Source organism: Phyllobates terribilis, unplaced genomic scaffold, assembly GCF_046119375.1.
Source record: "Phyllobates terribilis strain yellow unplaced genomic scaffold, ASM4611937v1 Scaffold_10__3_contigs__length_209671492, whole genome shotgun sequence".
NCBI classification, from domain to species: domain Eukaryota; kingdom Metazoa; phylum Chordata; class Amphibia; order Anura; family Dendrobatidae; genus Phyllobates; species Phyllobates terribilis.
The window spans coordinates 186,731,757-186,750,864 of NW_027362770.1; the positions used below are offsets into that span (position 1 = coordinate 186,731,757).

General features: G+C 49.2%; 1 protein-coding gene across 1 annotated transcript; it reads right to left on the reverse strand.

Moving 5' to 3' along the window:
- Window positions 1–1,901: 1,901 nt before the first annotated feature.
- On the reverse strand, window positions 1,902–12,906 carry LOC141164084 (E3 ubiquitin/ISG15 ligase TRIM25-like). The gene is made up of 3 exons (XM_073649241.1): window positions 12,799–12,906; window positions 12,485–12,685; window positions 1,902–3,790 (listed from the first exon to the last, which is right to left on the reverse strand). The coding sequence occupies exons 1-3, from the start codon at window positions 12,904–12,906 to the stop codon at window positions 2,102–2,104; spliced, it is 1,998 nt and encodes a 665-aa protein (XP_073505342.1). The 3' UTR covers window positions 1,902–2,101.
- Between the last annotated feature and the right edge of the window lie 6,202 nt (window positions 12,907–19,108).

The window sequence follows — 19,108 nt, forward strand, 5'->3', positions numbered from 1 at the left end:
CAATACTCAGCCTCATCAGGAGCATGCCCAGGCATTGTAGGGAGGTCATACAGGCACGTGGAGGCCACACACAATACTGAGCCTCATCAGGAGCATGCGCAGGCATTGTACGGAGGTCATACAGGCACGTGGAGGCCACACACAATACTCAGCCTCATCAGGAGCATGCCCAGGCATTGTAGGGAGGTCATACAGGCACGTGGAGGCCACACACAATACTGAGCCTCATCAGGAGCATGCGCAGGCGTTGTACGGAGGTCATACAGGCACGTGAAGGCCACACACAATACTCAGCCTCATCAGGAGCATGCCCAGGCGTTGTAGGGAGGTCATACAGGCACGTGGAGGCCACACACAATACTCAGCCTCATCAGGAGCATGCCCAGGCATTGTAGGGAGGTCATACAGGCACGTGGAGGCCACACACAATACTCAGCCTCATCAGGAGCATGCCCAGGCGTTGTAGGGAGGTCATACAGGCACGTGGAGGCCACACACAATACTGAGCCTCATCAGGAGCATGGCCAGGCGTTGTAGGGAGGTCATACAGGCACGTGGAGGCCACACACAATACTCAGCCTCATCAGGAGCATGCCCAGGCGTTGTAGGGAGGTCATACAGGCACGTGGAGGCCACACACAATACTCAGCCTCATCAGGAGCATGCCCAGGCGTTGTAGGGAGGTCATACAGGCACGTGGAGGCCACACACAATACTCAGCCTCATCAGGAGCATGCCCAGGCGTTGTAGGGAGGTCATACAGGCACGTGGAGGCCACACACAATACTCAGCCTCATCAGGAGCATGCCCAGGCGTTGTAGGGAGGTCATACAGGCACGTGGAGGCCACACACAATACTGAGCCTCATCAGTAGCATGCCCGGGCGTTGTAGGGAGGTCATACAGGCACGTGGAGGCCACACACAATACTCAGCCTCATCAGGAGCATGCCCAGGCGTTGTAGGGAGGTCATACAGGCACGTGGAGGCCACACACAATACTCAGCCTCATCAGGAGCATGCCCAGGCGTTGTAGGGAGGTCATACAGGCACGTGGAGGCCACACACAATACTCAGCCTCATCAGGAGCATGCCCAGGCGTTGTAGGGAGGTCATACAGGCACGTGGAGGCCACACACAATACTGAGCCTCATCAGGAGCATGCCCAGGCGTTGTAGGGAGGTCATACAGGCACGTGGAGGCCACACACAATACTCAGCCTCATCAGGAGCATGCCCAGGCGTTGTAGGGAGGTCATACAGGCACGTGGAGGCCACACACAATACTCAGCCTCATCAGGAGCATGCCCAGGCGTTGTAGGGAGGTCATACAGGCACGTGGAGGCCACACCCAATACTCAGCCTCATCAGGAGCATGCCCAGGCGTTGTAGGGAGGTCATACAGGCACGTGGAGGCCACACACAATACTCAGCCTCATCAGGAGCATGCCCAGGCGTTGTAGGGAGGTCATACAGGCACGTGGAGGCCACACACAATACTCAGCCTCATCAGGAGCATGCCCAGGTGTTGTAGGGAGGTCATACAGGCACGTGGAGGCCACACACAATACTCAGCCTCATCAGGAGCATGCCCAGGCGTTGTAGGGAGGTCATACAGGCACGTGGAGGCCACACCCAATACTCAGCCTCATCAGGAGCATGCCCAGGCGTTGCAGGGAGGTCATACAGGCATGCGGAGGGTGACTATAAATCCAGGCCTCCATTGGTTAATAAATGTGATTTCCATTGATGATTTTTGTGTGATTTTGTTGTCAGCACATTCAACTTTGTACAGAACAAAGTATTCAATGAGAAGATTCATTCACATCTAGGATGTGTTATTTCAGAGGTCCCTTTATTTTTTTGTGCAGTGTACACCTTTGTTATAATTCTCTAGGCCTTGTGAGCCCTGTGTATGAGGTTTAGTCATTGTATAAGGAACATTCTGCAGCTTTCTAGTAGGTTTTGTGTTTGATTAAAGATCATAGAAAAGGAGAAGTCCAACAAAAAATTACAAAATGAACAAAGCTTTACTAATGGCTGAATTACTTCACCAGTCAGGTTCTGCTCCCTATGATGTCACCGGTCTCTGAGCAGATTTGTTTCATAATAATGGTTCCTCGTAGGTCCCACTACCAAATAACTTTATATAACCTTCCCATATACATAATACAGCATGAAGGGGCTCGGTGAAGGCGGCAGTGAAGGTGTGTAAGTGTCTGATGGGGTCACACAGCTCATAAAAGGACAGCTGCCCGGCCTTATAATCCACATATATCCGGAATTTATCACTGGAGATCCAGTAAGGTAACCTGATCTCTTCACTGTCATGTATCACTGAACATCGATTATTATAAACCTGCCCGCCATATAAACCCCAGGACTTATTATACCCAATGTATGACTGAGGCCCCCTCCTGTCTATACTGGGGTAACACATCCCCACCCTCCACCTCGGTGATGCACTGATCTCCACATCCCAGTAATGTCGTCCTGAGGTAAATCCCCTCCTGCTCATCACCTGATTATACTGGAATCTCTCTGCTGTTTCTGGACGATTCTGTGTTATTTCTGTCCTGGTCGCAGTTTTCAGGTCGTCTGATATAAGGAGATTATTATCAGCCGTGTTTACATCCAGTAATATGTCTGCAGGATCCTGCACATAGAAGATCACATTTACATCTCTTATCATAGCAGATAATGTGTGTGATATGTGTGAGATCAGCTCCGCACCCTGATCACCACCATCCCTTGTGTCCTCATCACCTCCATCATGTCCTCCTGTGTCCTCATCACCTCCATCATGTCCTCCTGTGTCCACATCACCTCCATCATGTTCCCCTGTGTCATCATCACCTCCATCATGTCCTCCTGTGTCCACATCACCTCCATCATGGCCTCCTGTGTCCTCATCACCTCTCTCCTTCTCAGGATCACACAAGTCCTCTGTGTCCGGTTCCAGTAAGACAGTCAGTGGATCAGTCATGTTACACAGCTCCTCAATGTGCCTCATCTTCCTGGACAGCTCGTCCATCTGTATTTCCAGCTTCTGGATCATATGTGACAGTAATGCTTCTTCTTTCTGCCAGGAGATCTCACTCAGGACCCTCTTCTCCAGGTCGTCCACCCGTCTCCTGATGTCTATGAACAGGGCAGTGACATTCTCAACTTTTCCAGCTGTTTTTTCTTGAGCTTTTCTCCTGCGCTCCTCTAGACTCCAGACTCTTTCCTCATTCTCCTCTTTCTTTGTGATCAACTTCTTGAAAAAATGTCTCCATTTTTCCTTCTTCTTCTTAGAGACTTCATCTAGAGACTGCAACTTATGTCCTCGGTGTTTTCCAATCAGATAGCAGGACACACAGATACAAGCAGCGTCCTCAGTGCAGTAATATTCCAGGATCTTCCTATGTTCAGAACATTTCTTGTTCTCCAGAGAAGAGCTGGGATCAGTGAGGACGTGTTCTGGTTCTTTGTTGTGAACCCTCAGGTGATTATCACACAGAGAAGCCTCACAAAGGAGACAGGATTTAACAGCAGGTACAGGAGAGTGAATACAGTAAGTGCAGCGGATCATCTTCACCTCCTCGTGATCTGGGTGAGTAGACAGGAAATTCTCCGCTACGTTACTCCTTGAAGGTTGTTCCTGAAACTTTGCTCTACATTCAGAACTGGAAGAAACGACAGAATTATCCTGTGTATCCAGGAGCTGATCAATAGAGACCCGGCAGAGGTTGTGTCCACATAGCACAGTTACAGGAACCGGATAAAAGTTCAGATAGATTAAACATTGGAGCTCCTCTCAGACCAGCAGACGCCATTACTGATGGAAGAAGGAAGAAAGAAACGAAAGTAGAAGTTTGCAAGGCTAAACTTGTCACTGAGAGCTGTTTGCTCTTAGACTCCAAATACAATAGACTAAGCAAGAAATCTGCTACCAAGACAAATAAGAGGCAGAAAATTACAGTGATATCATGAGAGACTTCACTCTCCCAGTTCTAAGTTGAGACGCAAAAACATGTGAATCTAAACAAGAGCAGGTTTTTGGCAATATCTAAAGATATTTAGTTTACCCAACTTCTGCAAGGCTGAAATATAAGGAGATCATACTCTACGGCAAACCTGGGCAAAGTGCGGCCTGCGGGCCACATCCGGCCCTGTGGCTGTCCCTATCCGGTCTGCGGACCGAGACAGCCGTGGGCTGAAAACAGTGACCCACTGGCTGCACCGTGCCCTACTCCGCCTGTCCGTCACCGCTGCCGCCCACTGTCACCGCTATCTTGAAACCTGGCCAGCCGCAGACCAGGAATCGGTATCTATCATCTTTAAGAGACTGCAAACTGTGTTTGAAAACCCCACTGAGACAGATCTCCGGATGAGGTTCTACCACTGTGTCCAGAAACCTGAGGACAGTGTCCGGGACTACGCCTGGCGCTTACAGGAAGCCCTGCGGGCCCTGAAACAGGTTAGTCCAGCCAGCATACAGAATGAAAATAAAATGCTGACGGAACAGTTCATCCGGGGGTTGAGGTCCCAGGAAGAGAGCAGAACTGTGCGGTGGTGGGCCCTAGATCATCCAGATGCCACCTTTGACACCCTTAAGGACTTGGCTATAAAGGGGCTGCAACCCCTGGAAACATCAGATACTGCTATCCAGCGTTACCAGGGTGGGGCCACCCCAGTGCCTGCAGCACCCACTGCTCCTTCATTAACGGCTGAAACAAAGATGCAAACAGTGCCTCCTAGCGAGCTGGACAGCCTACGCTCTGAAGTGCGCCAGCTAAGTAAGACCCTGGCCACTGTCCTGAGCACCCTGCAGCTACAGGAGGAGCCCGAACCGGAAGGAAGGATACTACTCGCCGACAGCCCTGAGGATGACCCCTGGATGAGAAGAAGAAGGAGGACAACTCCACCCCGTAGGAGGACAACGCCGCCCCGGAGGAGAACAACGCCACCCCTTGGGAGGACCAACAACCAACGTCACCCTCCAGGAGAATTCATCTGCTACCGCTACCAGAAGGCAGACCACACAGTGCGGAACTGTCCTTTAAACGAGCAAACCCTGGGGCCGAGGGCCGACACCCAGGAGTAAATCAAGCAGGCCCATCAAACTGGTACCATCGGTTCGTGGGAGGAAGACCTTTCCTGTCCATTGTGCTGAACGGCATCGTGACACCTGCCCTGCTGGACACTGGATCTCAGGTAACCATCATGCCAGATGTCCTCTACAAAAGGTTCTGGTCCATAGACGAACTTCACCCGCCAGCTCCAAACCTTTCCGTGTATGCCTCCAATGGCTTCCCCCTTAACCTAGTCGGGGTTAAGAATGTGGCAGTAAAGGTGGGAAGAGTGGAACTGAAGGACCAGGGACTAATTGTAGTAGAGACTAATCCTGATGATATAGACTTGTACATGGTACTTGGTACAAGTATTGTCGGTAACTGTTTGGGAGAGGTGATGTTTTTGCTCCAACAGATGGCTGACACTGCCAAACCAGGGCAGAGGAGGGTGCTCCAGAAAGAGATCCGAGCCCTTATGTACCAGCAACAGGTAAAGCTAACAGGTGGTGTAATTGGTAATGTACGGGTGACAGACACGATACCCATTGTGATCCCCCCGATGAGTGAGATGCTGATTTGGTGTAGAGCAGCAATAGGTCTCAAAGAACGGAGCTACCAGGCGGTAGAAGAGCCCCTTAGCTCGGAGCATAGACCTACACTCTTGACTGCCAGAGGGGTAGTGGATGTACACAATGGGAGGGTGCCCGTACGCCTCCTAAACTATGGGGAGGACGAGGTTAGATTACCACGCTATGCCACTGTTGCCAAACTGTACACAGTAGATAACAACTCCATACACACGGCGGAGTCCTTAACCTCACCAGACGAAGTGGAGGATAATGACCCGGGAACCCAGGTGGAGGATTGGTGTCAACAGCTCCATGCTGGGACAGACACCACTCCTGCCTATCAGAAGCAGGGTGTTCAGGAATACGAGCGGGTATTCAGAAAACACCCACTTGATTTCGGGAAGATTAAAGGGGTACAACACTATATACCCACAGGTGACCATCCACCCATCAAAGAACGTTACAGGCCAATCCCGCCAGCACACTACCAGAAAGCGAAGGAAATGTTGCATGACATGAGGAAGGCAGGGGTAATAAGAGATAGCTGTAGCCCCTGGGCAGCTCCCCTGGTCCTAGTTAGGAAAAAGGATGGAAGCATGAGAATGTGTGTAGATTACAGGCAAGTAAATCGCATAACACACAAAGATGCATACCCTTTGCCCCGTATAGAGGAATCCCTGGCTGCATTAAAGTCTGCAAATTACTTCTCCACCCTTGACCTCACTAGTGGGTACTGGCAAGTAGCTGTTGCTGAGGAGGATCGGGAGAAGACGGCCTTTACTACCCCGATGGGACTCTGTGAGTTCAACAGTATGCCGTTCGGACTCTGCAACGCCCCCGAAACGTTCCAGAGATTGATGGAGTGCTGCCTGGGTCACCGCAACTTCGAGACTGTACTGCTATACCTGGATGATGTGATAGTGTACTCCAAAACGTACGAGGACCATTTGAAGCACCTGGCAGAGGTATTTGAGTCGCTGTCCCGGTATGGGATGAAGCTGAAGCCCTCCAAGTGCCACCTGCTCAAACGAAAGGTACAGTACCTGGGGCACATCGTCAGTCCAGAAGGAGTAGCACCGGACCCGAGAAGGTCACTGCCATCCAGAAATGGCTGGAGCCGAAGAGCCTCAAGGAGGTACGTCAGTTCCTGGGACTAGTCGGGTATTACCGGAGGTTTGTGAAGGACTACACCAAGAAAGCGGCGCCTTTGCAAGATCTCCTGGTAGGACAGTCCAGGAGAGGCAGAAACCGCCCGTTCCAGTGGGGTAAGGAGCAAGTTGAATCCTTTGAGGTTATGAAGGAGATCCTGACCGGCGAAGAGATCCTAGCCGACCCTGACTACAGCCAACCATTCCTGCTGTACACTGATGCCAGCAACGAGGGATTAGGAGCTGTGTTAAGTCAGAAGCAGAATGGCCGAGAGAAGGTGATCGCCTATGCAAGCAGGAAGCTCCGCCCGACCGAGAGGAACCCAGAGAACTATAGCAGCTTCAAGCTGGAGTTCCTGGCCCTGGTCTGGGCCATCACCGAGCGGTTCAAGCACTACCTAGCCTCCAGTAAGTTCACTGCCTACACTGATAATAACCCCTTGACTCATCTGGAAACAGTCAAGTTAGGAGCCATGGAATAACGATGGATGGCTCGGCTGCCTAACTACCAATTCACCATTAAGTACCGGATGGGTCGCAAGAACGCCAATGCCGATGCCCTGTCCAGGATGCCGCACCAGTCGGAGACTGAAGAAGAAGTGGATGACCTGGAGGAGATTGAGCTACCTGCCTTCCATAGAAATGGGATGGTCCACGAGCAGCGCACCTCCAGGAAGTATTGTGGTAAGACACTAAACCCTTTACCTCACCACAGTTGGGAGGAGACTCAGGACAGCGACCCGATTGTCAGCCGTATCAAAGAACTGATAACCCAGGAAGGTTCCTCCCTGGAGAAGGACGCGTCTTCACAAGCCAAGCAGCTGTGGAATGAGAGAAGCCGGCTGTTCATCTATAGAGAGAAGCTGTGCCGAAGGTACGTTAACCCCAGGACTCATGAGATGGTATGGCAGATCGTAGTGCCCAGGACGGACATCCAGATGGTGTTGGAGGCCTACCACGATCAAGCAGGGCACTTTAGCTGGAAGAAGCTAGAAACCCTGCTGAAAGGTCGGTTTTATTGGATTGGAATGCGCAGTTCCACAGAGAGATGGTGCCGGGATTGTGGACCCTGTAGCCTCAGAAGAAAAGACTACAGCAGCCAGAAGGCACCCCTGCAACCCATCAAGACAACTCGACCCTTGGAGATCGTGGCCCTGGATCATGTCAAGCTGTCACCCAGCAGGTCAGGATATTCGTATGCCCTGACCATGGTGGATCACTACTCCCGGTTCCTGGTGGTAGCCCCCATCAAGGATCTGACAGCAGAAACTGCGGCGAAGATGTTTCAGGCGTACTTCTGCAGGCCCCATGCATACCCGGAGCAAGTGCTGACGGATCAAGGCACTGCCTTCGAAGCCGAATTGTTCAAGGAGTTTTGCCATCTGTACGGATGTAAGAAGATGCGGACTACCACCCCCAAACCAATGGGTTATGTGAAAAGATGAATAACATCGTCATCGACCTGTTGAAGACCTTACCGCTAGAAGAAAGCTACCTGACCTGGTAGATCTGTACAACCACATACCTGTGAGTTCCACCAATTGTACTCCAGCATATCTCATGCGAGCAAGACCCGGAAAGTTGCCCCTGGACCTGGAGCTTGGTGTGGTAGAACCTGAAGCAGATATGTCCACTGAAGACTGGGACACGACGCAACAGGAACAGTACAGGAAAGTACAAGCCTGTGTCGAAGACAGTCTGAATAGGGTAAGAGACAAGCAGGAAGCACAGTACAACAAGAGTGCACCAGCCGAACCCTTTTCACCTGGAGAAGTTGTGCTAAAGAGAAAAAGAAGAAACCACAAACTTGATGACCAGTGGGAGAGGGAACCCTCCACTGTGTTAAATTCAAGATTTGATAACAGGAAGACCTGTTTAATTACCAAGGACGGAGGAAGAACGACTGCAACGGTATCTAGAGACCATCTGAAGTGGTGTCCAGGACCGCTAAAGCCCCAGGAAGAAGTGCCTCCCATCGTACCGGAGGAGCCTAAAGAAGCAGTAATATAATATATAATTTCCCGGCAGATTGGCCCCAACTAGGAGGAGCGGTAATAATACCTGTGCTACACTTCTACCAACAGCCAGAAAACCCTCCACAGCAAGTAGAACCTGTAGGTGCCCCAGAAGAGCCTGCTCAGGAAGAATCCCCGGAAGAAGGATCCCCGGTTGGAGCAGAGCAAGAAGGCCCAGCCAATGGTACACTTGCAAGTCCCGTAGGGAGGTTAAGGCAGTCTTGCAGTCCCTCCACACTTAGAACTGACTGAATGGGAGGTAGTACAAACACCAGTACCACACGCATCCCAGTACTACGTAGGTCAACACGAAGCACGCAGGGTCAGACCCCTGTCAGATACAGAAAGTAAGAAGAGAAACTCTGATAGTATAAATAGGTTCCCCTTGGGGTATGTTATTCTTGTGTAATTTTCATGTATGAATTGATGTATTTTTGCCTTGCAATGGACAATTTAGGTGACATGGACACTTTTCTTGTTGCATCTAGTTACCCGTAAGGGTATATATAAAAGACTCGGTGGCTGAGGACTGTGTGCAGCCCAAAAACTGTTTACTTGTACATAATTGCACTCCCCGGAGTGCCCCTTTTAGGTAACCACTGAACAAAAACCTGTTTGGCGTGGCGGAAGACGTGGTCCAACTCCGGATCACCTATACCCTGCAGCCACGCCCAGGGCCTACGTGGAGGGTTTACGAACAGGTCCCTCAAGCTCTCTTGTACTTTGCAGTGAAATGGACACCCTGTTAGGGGACTCACTTACACTTGCTCAAAAACTCTAACTATTGTACATATATTTATTATTTATTACGTTTTTGTTACCTGTAACGTTCAAGCAAAGTGCCTCCCGTAAAGGGAAGAAAAGTTGTTATCTGTTTAACCTGTTTTGACAAAAATGCTTCAGTCCAGAAGTACTGAGTTTTACTAGGGGGGAATGTGGTGCCCTGCTGTGCATTGGTGCCACAGAACCCAGAAGGGTGCATGGATGGACTTCTCCACAAGAGGCACTCACTACATTCACACACCTCCACCCTACCACCTCAGACCTCCAGAGGGAGCCCTGATAGGGATATATATAGGGAGGGTGGAGCCAGGCAGCTCAGTTAGAGTTCAGTGAGTGTTCAGAGACAGAGAGGGACACAGCTCAGAGTGAGCAGAGAGCGTGCTGACGCTCAGAGAGCAGTGAAGAGGCAGCATGCTGGCTGCTGTGCTTAGGCGAGCCAAGGCCTACAGCACGTGTGAAGGCCTAGTGAGGGCCTTGAGTGGGCAGAAGGTGAGAGGAGAAGGAAGAAGTAGCAAGGGGGGAGAGGAGCATATCAGGCTCACCCCGATATATATGTGTCACCCCAGGCCTGGATGCCACAAATAATAAAGGCTGTGTCTGAGAGCAGGAGGGAGGTTCCCTGGTTAGGGACAATTAGCATACAGCACCTCCTGTCCCAGGCCAGTAGGGGGAGCAGGCTGCCCCTATAAAAGCTGGAACTGGGGGCAGGGTTAGAGAGAACTGGACGACCTAGCTCAGGACTGAGACTAGTCCCAGAGAAGGAGGGACAGTTCAGCTGTAGCTGAGGAGTCCGTGAGGCAGAGGAGAAACTGCAAGCCAGGGACAGAGGCGACGAGAGCCGCTCCTGGCTGAGAGAATCACCCAACTGGACATTGGGGTCCGAGGCTGTCAGGGTTGTAAGCCCAGCAGCAGAGAACCAACCAGCGAGGGATTTCAGGTCCCTTGGCCTAAGAAGCCTGGAGGCTCCGCCACAACAGAAGGGACCAGCAAGGCCAAGGGAGGCCAAAGGTAAAAGGAACCCAAGTTGCAAGCCATACGGGCGAGAAGTACACGGCCAGCTCAGGGACGTGGGCTATTACACCACGAAGAGGGGGATAGTCAGAAAGAGCATAAAGAGAACGGTAGGCCTACACACTCACCCTGACCAGTGGGGCTCGCCCGAATGCTCTCAGATACCCAGGCCCATTCCTAACCGGTACTACTGTTGGGTCATTAATAATACCTACAATAAAGACCCTGGACTGTTTGAAGCGGACTCTGAACTCTTACTATTGCGGCCTGCACTATCACCCCCAGCATCCACCTACACTGCCCTGAGGCTACACTCTTCCCGTGGGGAGTTATCCTACCCTGTGCTGCACACCAACACCAGCCTCAGCGGTCTGCCTTGCAGCGGCGGTTATCCCTGACTGCAATCCACGGGTGGCGTAGTCGGACATTCAAAACACTGATAAATAGACTGCCACAAATTGGTCTGACCACCCTGAGCCACGGGATCGGGTTGCCACTACTACCCCCATCAGCACCGTACACCAGAAGGCCCGGTTCCGGGTACCCCGCAGCCCAGGGGGCGAGTCATATATACCAGACACCGGGTCCGCGCCTACAGGGACATTTATACTCAATAGGAACCCCTGGAGGACTACAGGTCCCAGGTTCACCAAACGCTGGCTACAGTACCAGGGCTAGGAGTCACGGAGGTCCCAGCGTCCAGGGAGAGTGATCTCCAAAGAGAAGGCCCTACCACCAGGTCAGCAGGTGCCAAGAGAGACAGTAACCAAGCTAGGCCTAGCTACAGTCTGGTCAGAAGCTTAGAGAAGAAAGCAACGGATCAGCAGGCCCTATACCCGCTCACTGGGGAGAGTCCAAAAATGTGCCCTTCACCTGGAGTACCCTGGACCGTGCCTGCAGCATCACCAGTAAAGGTACTGAAGCTTACCCCCGTGTGAGTGTCCGTCTTTCCTCTGGAACCATCCTGCCGTCTCTCCCCTGCACCACCATCCATTATATCCCACTCTGCCCTGGAGCTAGCTCTACCTGTGGAGAGCCACACCATCCCTGCTGCCGTAACACCAGCTCCTGAGGACTGCTCCACAGCGGCGGCACCCCTTAGCCGCATTCCACAGGTGGCGTCATGAACTCCCCCATATCTATCCCCCTTTTCACTGACCGCCCTGGGTCACGGACCGGGACAGCCACCGTGATATCCCCCAGCAACGAGAGGCCTGGCTGCCGAGTACCCCACAGCCCAGGGGGCGCGTCATTTGCATAGTTAATTCTGCTCAATATTAAATGATACAATTAATATTAATATAAAGTAATGATAATTAATATGTTAATATTGAGCAGAGTTAAGTTCAGCCTATTGGTTCGGCCCTCCATAACAGTTACGGTCTCTCATGTGGCCCACCCCTGCTTTACGGGCATGTAAAATGCACAGACATTGCTTAAGGTGCAGTTTGAGTACATTATAATCATAAGCATTCCTAGGAACACCCATTTCACGATAATCGTCCAGCCTGAACAGGCTGCCACTCACCCGATGAACAAGTAAAATGCTCGTTTGTCAGGCTAAATTATCTTTTAGTTTGCCCAAAAGGTCATCTGTCTCGTCAGCACATCGAGCGATCCATTTGAAGCAAGGTCAGCCTGTGTACATAGGCTATGAAACAACCTCTGAGTTGGCAACTGAACTGTGAAAGGACACATTAGTCTAATGTTGGCCAAACTCACGGATATTGATGACTTCGACTGACACTTTACTGTTTGTAGAGGAATAGGCTGACTGATTGTCAGGGGGATGTCTATCAGGCATGTCCATTCAAGGTCTACCGGTCTTGAAAGACTTCTGTACATTCTGGACAGAAATAAACTTCAGCCACCTTCTGTGTATTCAAGACCTAATCAATAGAGACCTGGCAGAAGATGTGTCCACATCTCAGAGTTAAAGGGTCGATATCAATGTTCAGACACATGAAACAGTCCAGCTCCTCTCCTTGAACAGTAGATGCCATCGCTGACAGCAAAGGAAAGAACAGAAGTTCGTAGCTGTGATATTTCTCACACAGGGAAAGGCCACGATGGCAGACATTCTCACTTCTTTCAGTTACACCACCCTAATTAAATAAAAATATCACACTCTACAGAAGGTCCACAAAAATTCCAGATACAAGGTGGTTTCTCAAGGCTGACAAAATGTGCTGGTGGTACCCCTTCTTTAACTACGTACGTAATTTATACACATCTCCAAAGGCATCTCCAAAGGCTCAGGTTTACACTCCAGGCTTTTTGTCCACTCCCTTTCCCCTCGAAAAAGGAACGAGACAAGGCTGTCCATTGTCTCCCCTCCTGTTCAATTTAGCTCTGGAAGCCTTAGTCCGCATATTATCAGATCCATACACTTTTTCAGGCATCCAGTTCACAAGGAGATCAATACAGGCAGCCTTTTTTTTTTGCTGACGACGTCATTTTATTTATGTCTGATCCCATTCAGCGTTTGCCTAAAGTTCTCAAACTACTTAAAAACTTTGGCACTTACTCCGGGTTTAAAATAAATGTAAAAAAATGCAAAATACTCTCCTTAACCAAGAGAGGAATAAAATTATTCCCGAGTGTATCTTTCGGTGGCATAACGTTAGCCCCCTCATACTTGGGTATCAAGATATTTCGCTCGCCCTCGTCTTTATACACTCTAAACTATACCCCCCTTATTAAGAAAATTGTTAATCAGCTAAAGACCTGGCAAGATCTACCCTTATCCTTTATGGGTAGGGCACACTTGGTGAAGATAAGTACGGCAAAGCTCATGTATCATCTACAAAGCTTACCATTACTTTTAAAACACTCAGACGTTACTATACTTAATAGAGCTCTTAGTCAGTTCATCTGGAAGGGAAAAAGTCCTAGAATTATTATGAATAAACTCATAGCCTCCAAGGAAGAAGGAGGCATCAACTTTCCATGCATTAGAAATTACAGCTTAGCTTGCCTTTTTCGATATATAATAGATTGGCTTCATAAAAGACATACATATTCGGACTACTCGTTAGATTCTGAGCATGCATCCCCCCTACAACTTAACAGCTCTCCTCCACTCACGTTTTACCTCGCTACCCTTAGTAATCAAGAAATCCGTGATCTTTAGAGATACTATCTCTACATGGAAAGCAGTCAGGAAAAAATATGGCCTTTCATTCAGAATCTCAAAATACCTGCCATTATGGCAAAACCCAGAATTCCCCCAAGGTAGTGAGAATAAATTCTTTATAACATGGGAACAAGCAGGTGTAGTGAAGATATCTCACCTTCTTCACTCAATTGAACAGAGATGGCTGACATGTGCAGAAGCTTTAGGAAAATATGAACTACCCCCACAGTACTATTTCCAATATGAACAGATCAAACTCTCCGTCATGGCTAACTTAAGAGATGTTACCTTTGAAAACTTCCCGAAATGAACTGGATAATATCCTGTCATCTCCAATGGGTACCCCCTCAATATCTACACTATACTCATCAATGAAACCTAACCTTGTAGAAACACACCCAGATACCTTTTTTAAGTACTGGAAACAAAAATTTGATGATGTAGATATCCCCGAGAAGATTAGAACGGGTTGAAGGATATTCAGGAAACATTTTATAAATGAGTCGTGGAGAGAAACTCAGTTCAAAATCATTCATGGTGCGATATACGCCTTTAATCTACCAAAAAAATTGCATGTCCCAAGTGCCAATATCCACACTCTGACCTCCTACACGGCCTTTGGTCCTGTCCTGCATCGGTTTCCTATTGGGGACCAGGTAGCTGACATGATTAACACCACATGGGGACCAGGATATGTCCTTTCTGCATGTTTAGCCTTCTGCATGTTTGGACCAACATAAACCACCCTAACAAATTAATAGGGAGTCCCCCCAAGCTACTACATACCTGGCTTATATTGGCGAAAAAACAGCTGTTAAAACATTGGCTAGATCCCAATATCCCCCCTATTATGGAACTAATAGCACAAATGAAGCATTATATGGAGGTAGAACAACAAGACGCCCTATGTAATAAAGAGAAGCAAGCAGGCAAATACCTTCTAAAATGGAAACAGTTTATTATAAATTGTTGTTCAATAGAGGACAAAAGGAAAATGGTAGAACTCTTTACACCTAAAGCCTGGTATATACTAGAAGATCTCAAAAATAACGTAGGTCCACTGCGTTTAACCTAAAATGGAGAAGAGAATGGTGAGGAGAACAATCAATGGGCCGGGACTTCCGGCATAGATATAAATGCATTAATTATCCATGATGGCTTCAATGAGATATAAGACATTCTGTCAACTAATTCATGTTTTTGTTTGTTATATCTGTTATACCAATTTTATATGTGAATAGAGTTGTTATAGACCCAGTCTGCGTACGGGCACACTTACCTCTCCATGTACCAGATGTTGGTTATGTATTTGTGTTTTGAAAAATCAAATAAAAATGATGCTGAAAAAAATTAATGTGCTGGTGGTCTACCATCCTTTGTCAGCCAACTATAATCAGTTCACAGGCACATGTATTATAACTAGTGATGAGCGAGCATGCTCGCTACTGCTCAGTGCTCGCCCGAGCATCTCACTGCTCCTAATGCTCGGCGGGAGCTCAGGTCCCCTCCCTGCATTTTTGGTACTCTTTAGAGCGCCAAACATTCAGGGATTACCTGCCACACACTGTAATGCCATAGCCATGTTGGTTGTGGCATTACAGTGATTGGCTGGCAGCACAGCATCATCAGGTCTATATCAGACCCGTCGCCGCCATGCTCGTCACAGTCACTCCGCAATCAGGCAGTGTAGGGAGAGCTGCTGCTGAGCTAGGGAGAGATTTAGTTGTTTGTTAGTTAGTGTAGGTATTCTACAAGATTCTCTACATATCCATCTCAACTAACAGTCCTTCCGAGGACTAATCCAGCTGCAGAGATATCAATGCTAGGCAGGCAGGGTACATAGCAGACTGCAGTGCATATAGCAAGAGGGTCCATTCCAGTTCTGTCTGCTGGTGCTTTAACACATATTTGTAGACATAGCCCCAGGTGTCAGCGGCCAGGATAAATTTTTTTTATCTTAATCCTGATTATTTGCTTAAAAAGCAATCCTGAAAGCACCATTTTTCTGCGCCATTTGCTTGTTGGCACTGCAGAATACAGCCAGGTCCTTTCCATATTACAGCGCTAAAAATCCAGCTATTTAAAACTGTGGTTTGTCCGTCACACGGATCACATATAATTGCGCTGAAAATATTGCCATTTCTGGTGTCCATTGAAATTTTGTTGCAGTGTGTCAGTGAACTTATTGACACAAGGTTGGCACTGTTAAAAATAGGTACCTACAGGCCAGCTATTCATAACTGTGGTTTGTCCGTCACACGGATCACATATAAGTTCGCTCCAAATTCAGCCATTTGTAGTGAGCGTGGAAGCTATTGTCTTCCATTTAAAATGGGCAAGGCGCGTGGCAAGGGACGGGGAACTGGACGTGATGGTGATGGTGCTTGCAGAGACCGAGGCTGTGGGCAAGCAGGAATTGTGCTACAACAAACACGCACATCTTCTCGCTCGACCTTCTTGTCCCAATTAAGAGGGGACTGCAGAACACCACTTTTGAACACAGAGCAGTGTGAAAAGGTTATTGGTTGGATAGCAGATAATGCTTCCAGTCACTTTGCCACCACCACCACCTCCCTGTCTTCAACACGGTCAACTCTCAGTAGCCATGAGTCTGGACCCCATATTCCTCACCTTGATCCTCCTTCCTCCCACCATGCCAAGTGCCCAGAGACAATGGATCCCACACTTGGACACTCCAAAGACCTGTTAACTTTTCCATTTATAGAGTCAGGCCTCTCGCCTGGTCCATTTGAAGCGGGGCAAGAGGAGATCGCATTTAGCAATGGCCAAATATTTAAGCAGCCACGGTCACACGAAGGCGACGGTGGGAAACTGTCACAAGAGGTGGACGATGATGAGACACAATTGCCTGAAAGTCAGGAGGAGGATCAGGGTGCGGAAGTGGAAGATGAGGTGGTGGATGATAAAGTAACTGACCCAACCTGGCCGGAGGAGATTCAGAGAGAGGACAGCAGCACACAGGGGGAGGGAGGCAGAGCACCCCAACAGGCAGGAAGAAGCAGTGTGGACGCCACTATTTCTCATGGTGTTCCGTCCCCGCTTTACACAAGTACGTGTCCCACAACATTAACCGTGCCCTCAACAATGCAGCTACAGGGAAAGTCCACCTAACCACGGACACGTGGACAAGTGCTTGTGAGCAGGGATGGTACATCTCGCTGACGGCACACTGGGTTAACATAGTGGAAGCCGGGACCCAGTCGGACCTTGGGACGGAACACATCCTCCCGGCGCCAAGGATTGCGGGCCCTAGGTCAATCAGGGCTGCCCCCACAGTCTACAGCTCCTGCACCTCATCCTCCTCAGTCGCCTCCTCCTCTTCAGCCTCCATCTCCGAAATGACCACATCAGTCACAAGCTGGAAGCACTGCAGCACTGCCTCAGCCAAGCAGCAACAGGCTGTGCTGAACCTAATATGCTTAGGTGACAAACCGCACAATGCTGAAGAGTTGTGGACAGCTCTGAAAGAGCAGGCAGATCTGTGGCTCACACGGCTGAACCTACAGCCAGGCATGGTCATGTGTGACAATGGCCAGAACCTGGTGGCGGCTCTGATGCGAGGCAAGATCACACATGTACCATGCCTGGCCTATGTGCTTAACCTCGTGGTTCAGCGGTTTCTCAAAACCTACCCAGAGCTGCCAGATCTGCATGTCAAAGTACGCCACCTGTGTGCCCATTTTAGAAAGTCAGCTACAGCTTCCGCTGCCCTTGCCATGCTTCAGTAGCGTTTGCAGCTTCCGGCTCATAGACTGATGTGTGATGTCCCCACACGTTGGAACTCTACACTGCAGATGTTGAGAAGGATTTGTGAGCAAAAGAGAGCAGTTGTTGACTACCAGCATCAACATGGCCGTCGGTATTCACTTCAGACTCCACACATAAGACCTCAGGAGTGGACATGAATGTCAGACATATGTACCATCCTCCAAAACTTTGAGGACTCCACCAAGATGGTGAGAGGCGATGATGCCATAATTAGCGTCACCATCTCGCTTCTCTGTCTTCTGAAACGCTCTCTGCTCACAATCAAAGAAGATGCATTGCAGGCGGAGCACGATGAAATGGAGCAAGGAGCCATACAGGGTGATTACACACAGCCAAGCCTCATCTCAACCCAACGTGGATTGGGTGACAAGGAGGAAGAACAGGAGCTAGTTTCATGCGCTATAGACGGTACTACCTGCACAACTGTCATACCATCTGTTCAGCGTGGATGGCCTGAGGACAGGGAGGAGGAGGAGGGGAGCATGGTCAGTCGTCCTCTTGGTGAGGACATGGAAGTCTTGCTTGTTAGCAGTCTGGCACACATGGCTGAGTTTATGTTACGCTGCCTATACCGTGACCCTCGCGTTCTCAAAATTTTGGGTAACAGTCTTTACTGGTTGGTGACACTTCTAGACGCACGCTACAAGGAGAACTTTATATCTCTTATTCCTGAGGCGGACAGGTCTACAAAAATGGGGCAGTACCAGAAGGCCCTTGTTGCCGAACTATTAAAAAAATTCCCATCTGAAAACGCTGGCGGCAGAGGGCACAGTTCGTTGGACAACCAAGGAGTACAGGCGAAAGAGACACAATCCAGTCCAGCAGAGGCAGGGGAACACTGTCAAAGTTCTGGGAGAGTTTTCTCAGCCTCTCCCATTGCACAGGCCTGAGGCACGGGGTACTCTCACAAGGAGTGCAAAGTTTGGGAAGATGGTGAGGGAGTACCTTGCCGACCGTACCAAAGTCCTCCGTGATTCCTTTGTGCCTTACAATTATTGGGTATCCAAGCTGGATACGTGGAATGAACTGGCTCTCTACGCCTTGGAGGTCCTCTACGCCTTTGGGGGGGTGCGTCCAAATTTTGGGCAGACCTGCCACTCACTGCATACGCAATAACAGTATAGGAGACCCACTCTTTAGTAATGGGAACAACAAATCATAGCCGACTGCTGGCCCTTTAAGAATAGTAAAGGCCGCCTGATGGCCCTATAAAAATAGTCTTTGTGACTTTCAGAGTCCCTCCTTCATAAATGAAACAGGATGTGTCTGATAATATCTCATACACCACATGGCCAGATAAGGTTGTAAAATGTTAAAATGACATTTCCCGGTGAATGCATTTGTCATGGTTGAAAGCAATGCAAAAGTGGAAAAACGCATCAAAAACGCTATGTGTGAACATAGCCCAAGGTGTGGAAGAGCATTTTTGGTTTTGGTTATTTATTTTGCCTTGTATACAAGTCATTACCCTGGAAAGGATGTTCCTTAAAATATTTTCCAGGAAAATTCATTTTGTTTTTGTTTTTGTATGTTCTATTGTGAGTCCGTAAAAGTGACGTATTACCTCTGTCAACGTTGTTGACAGCAGTGACCTGGGGGTCAG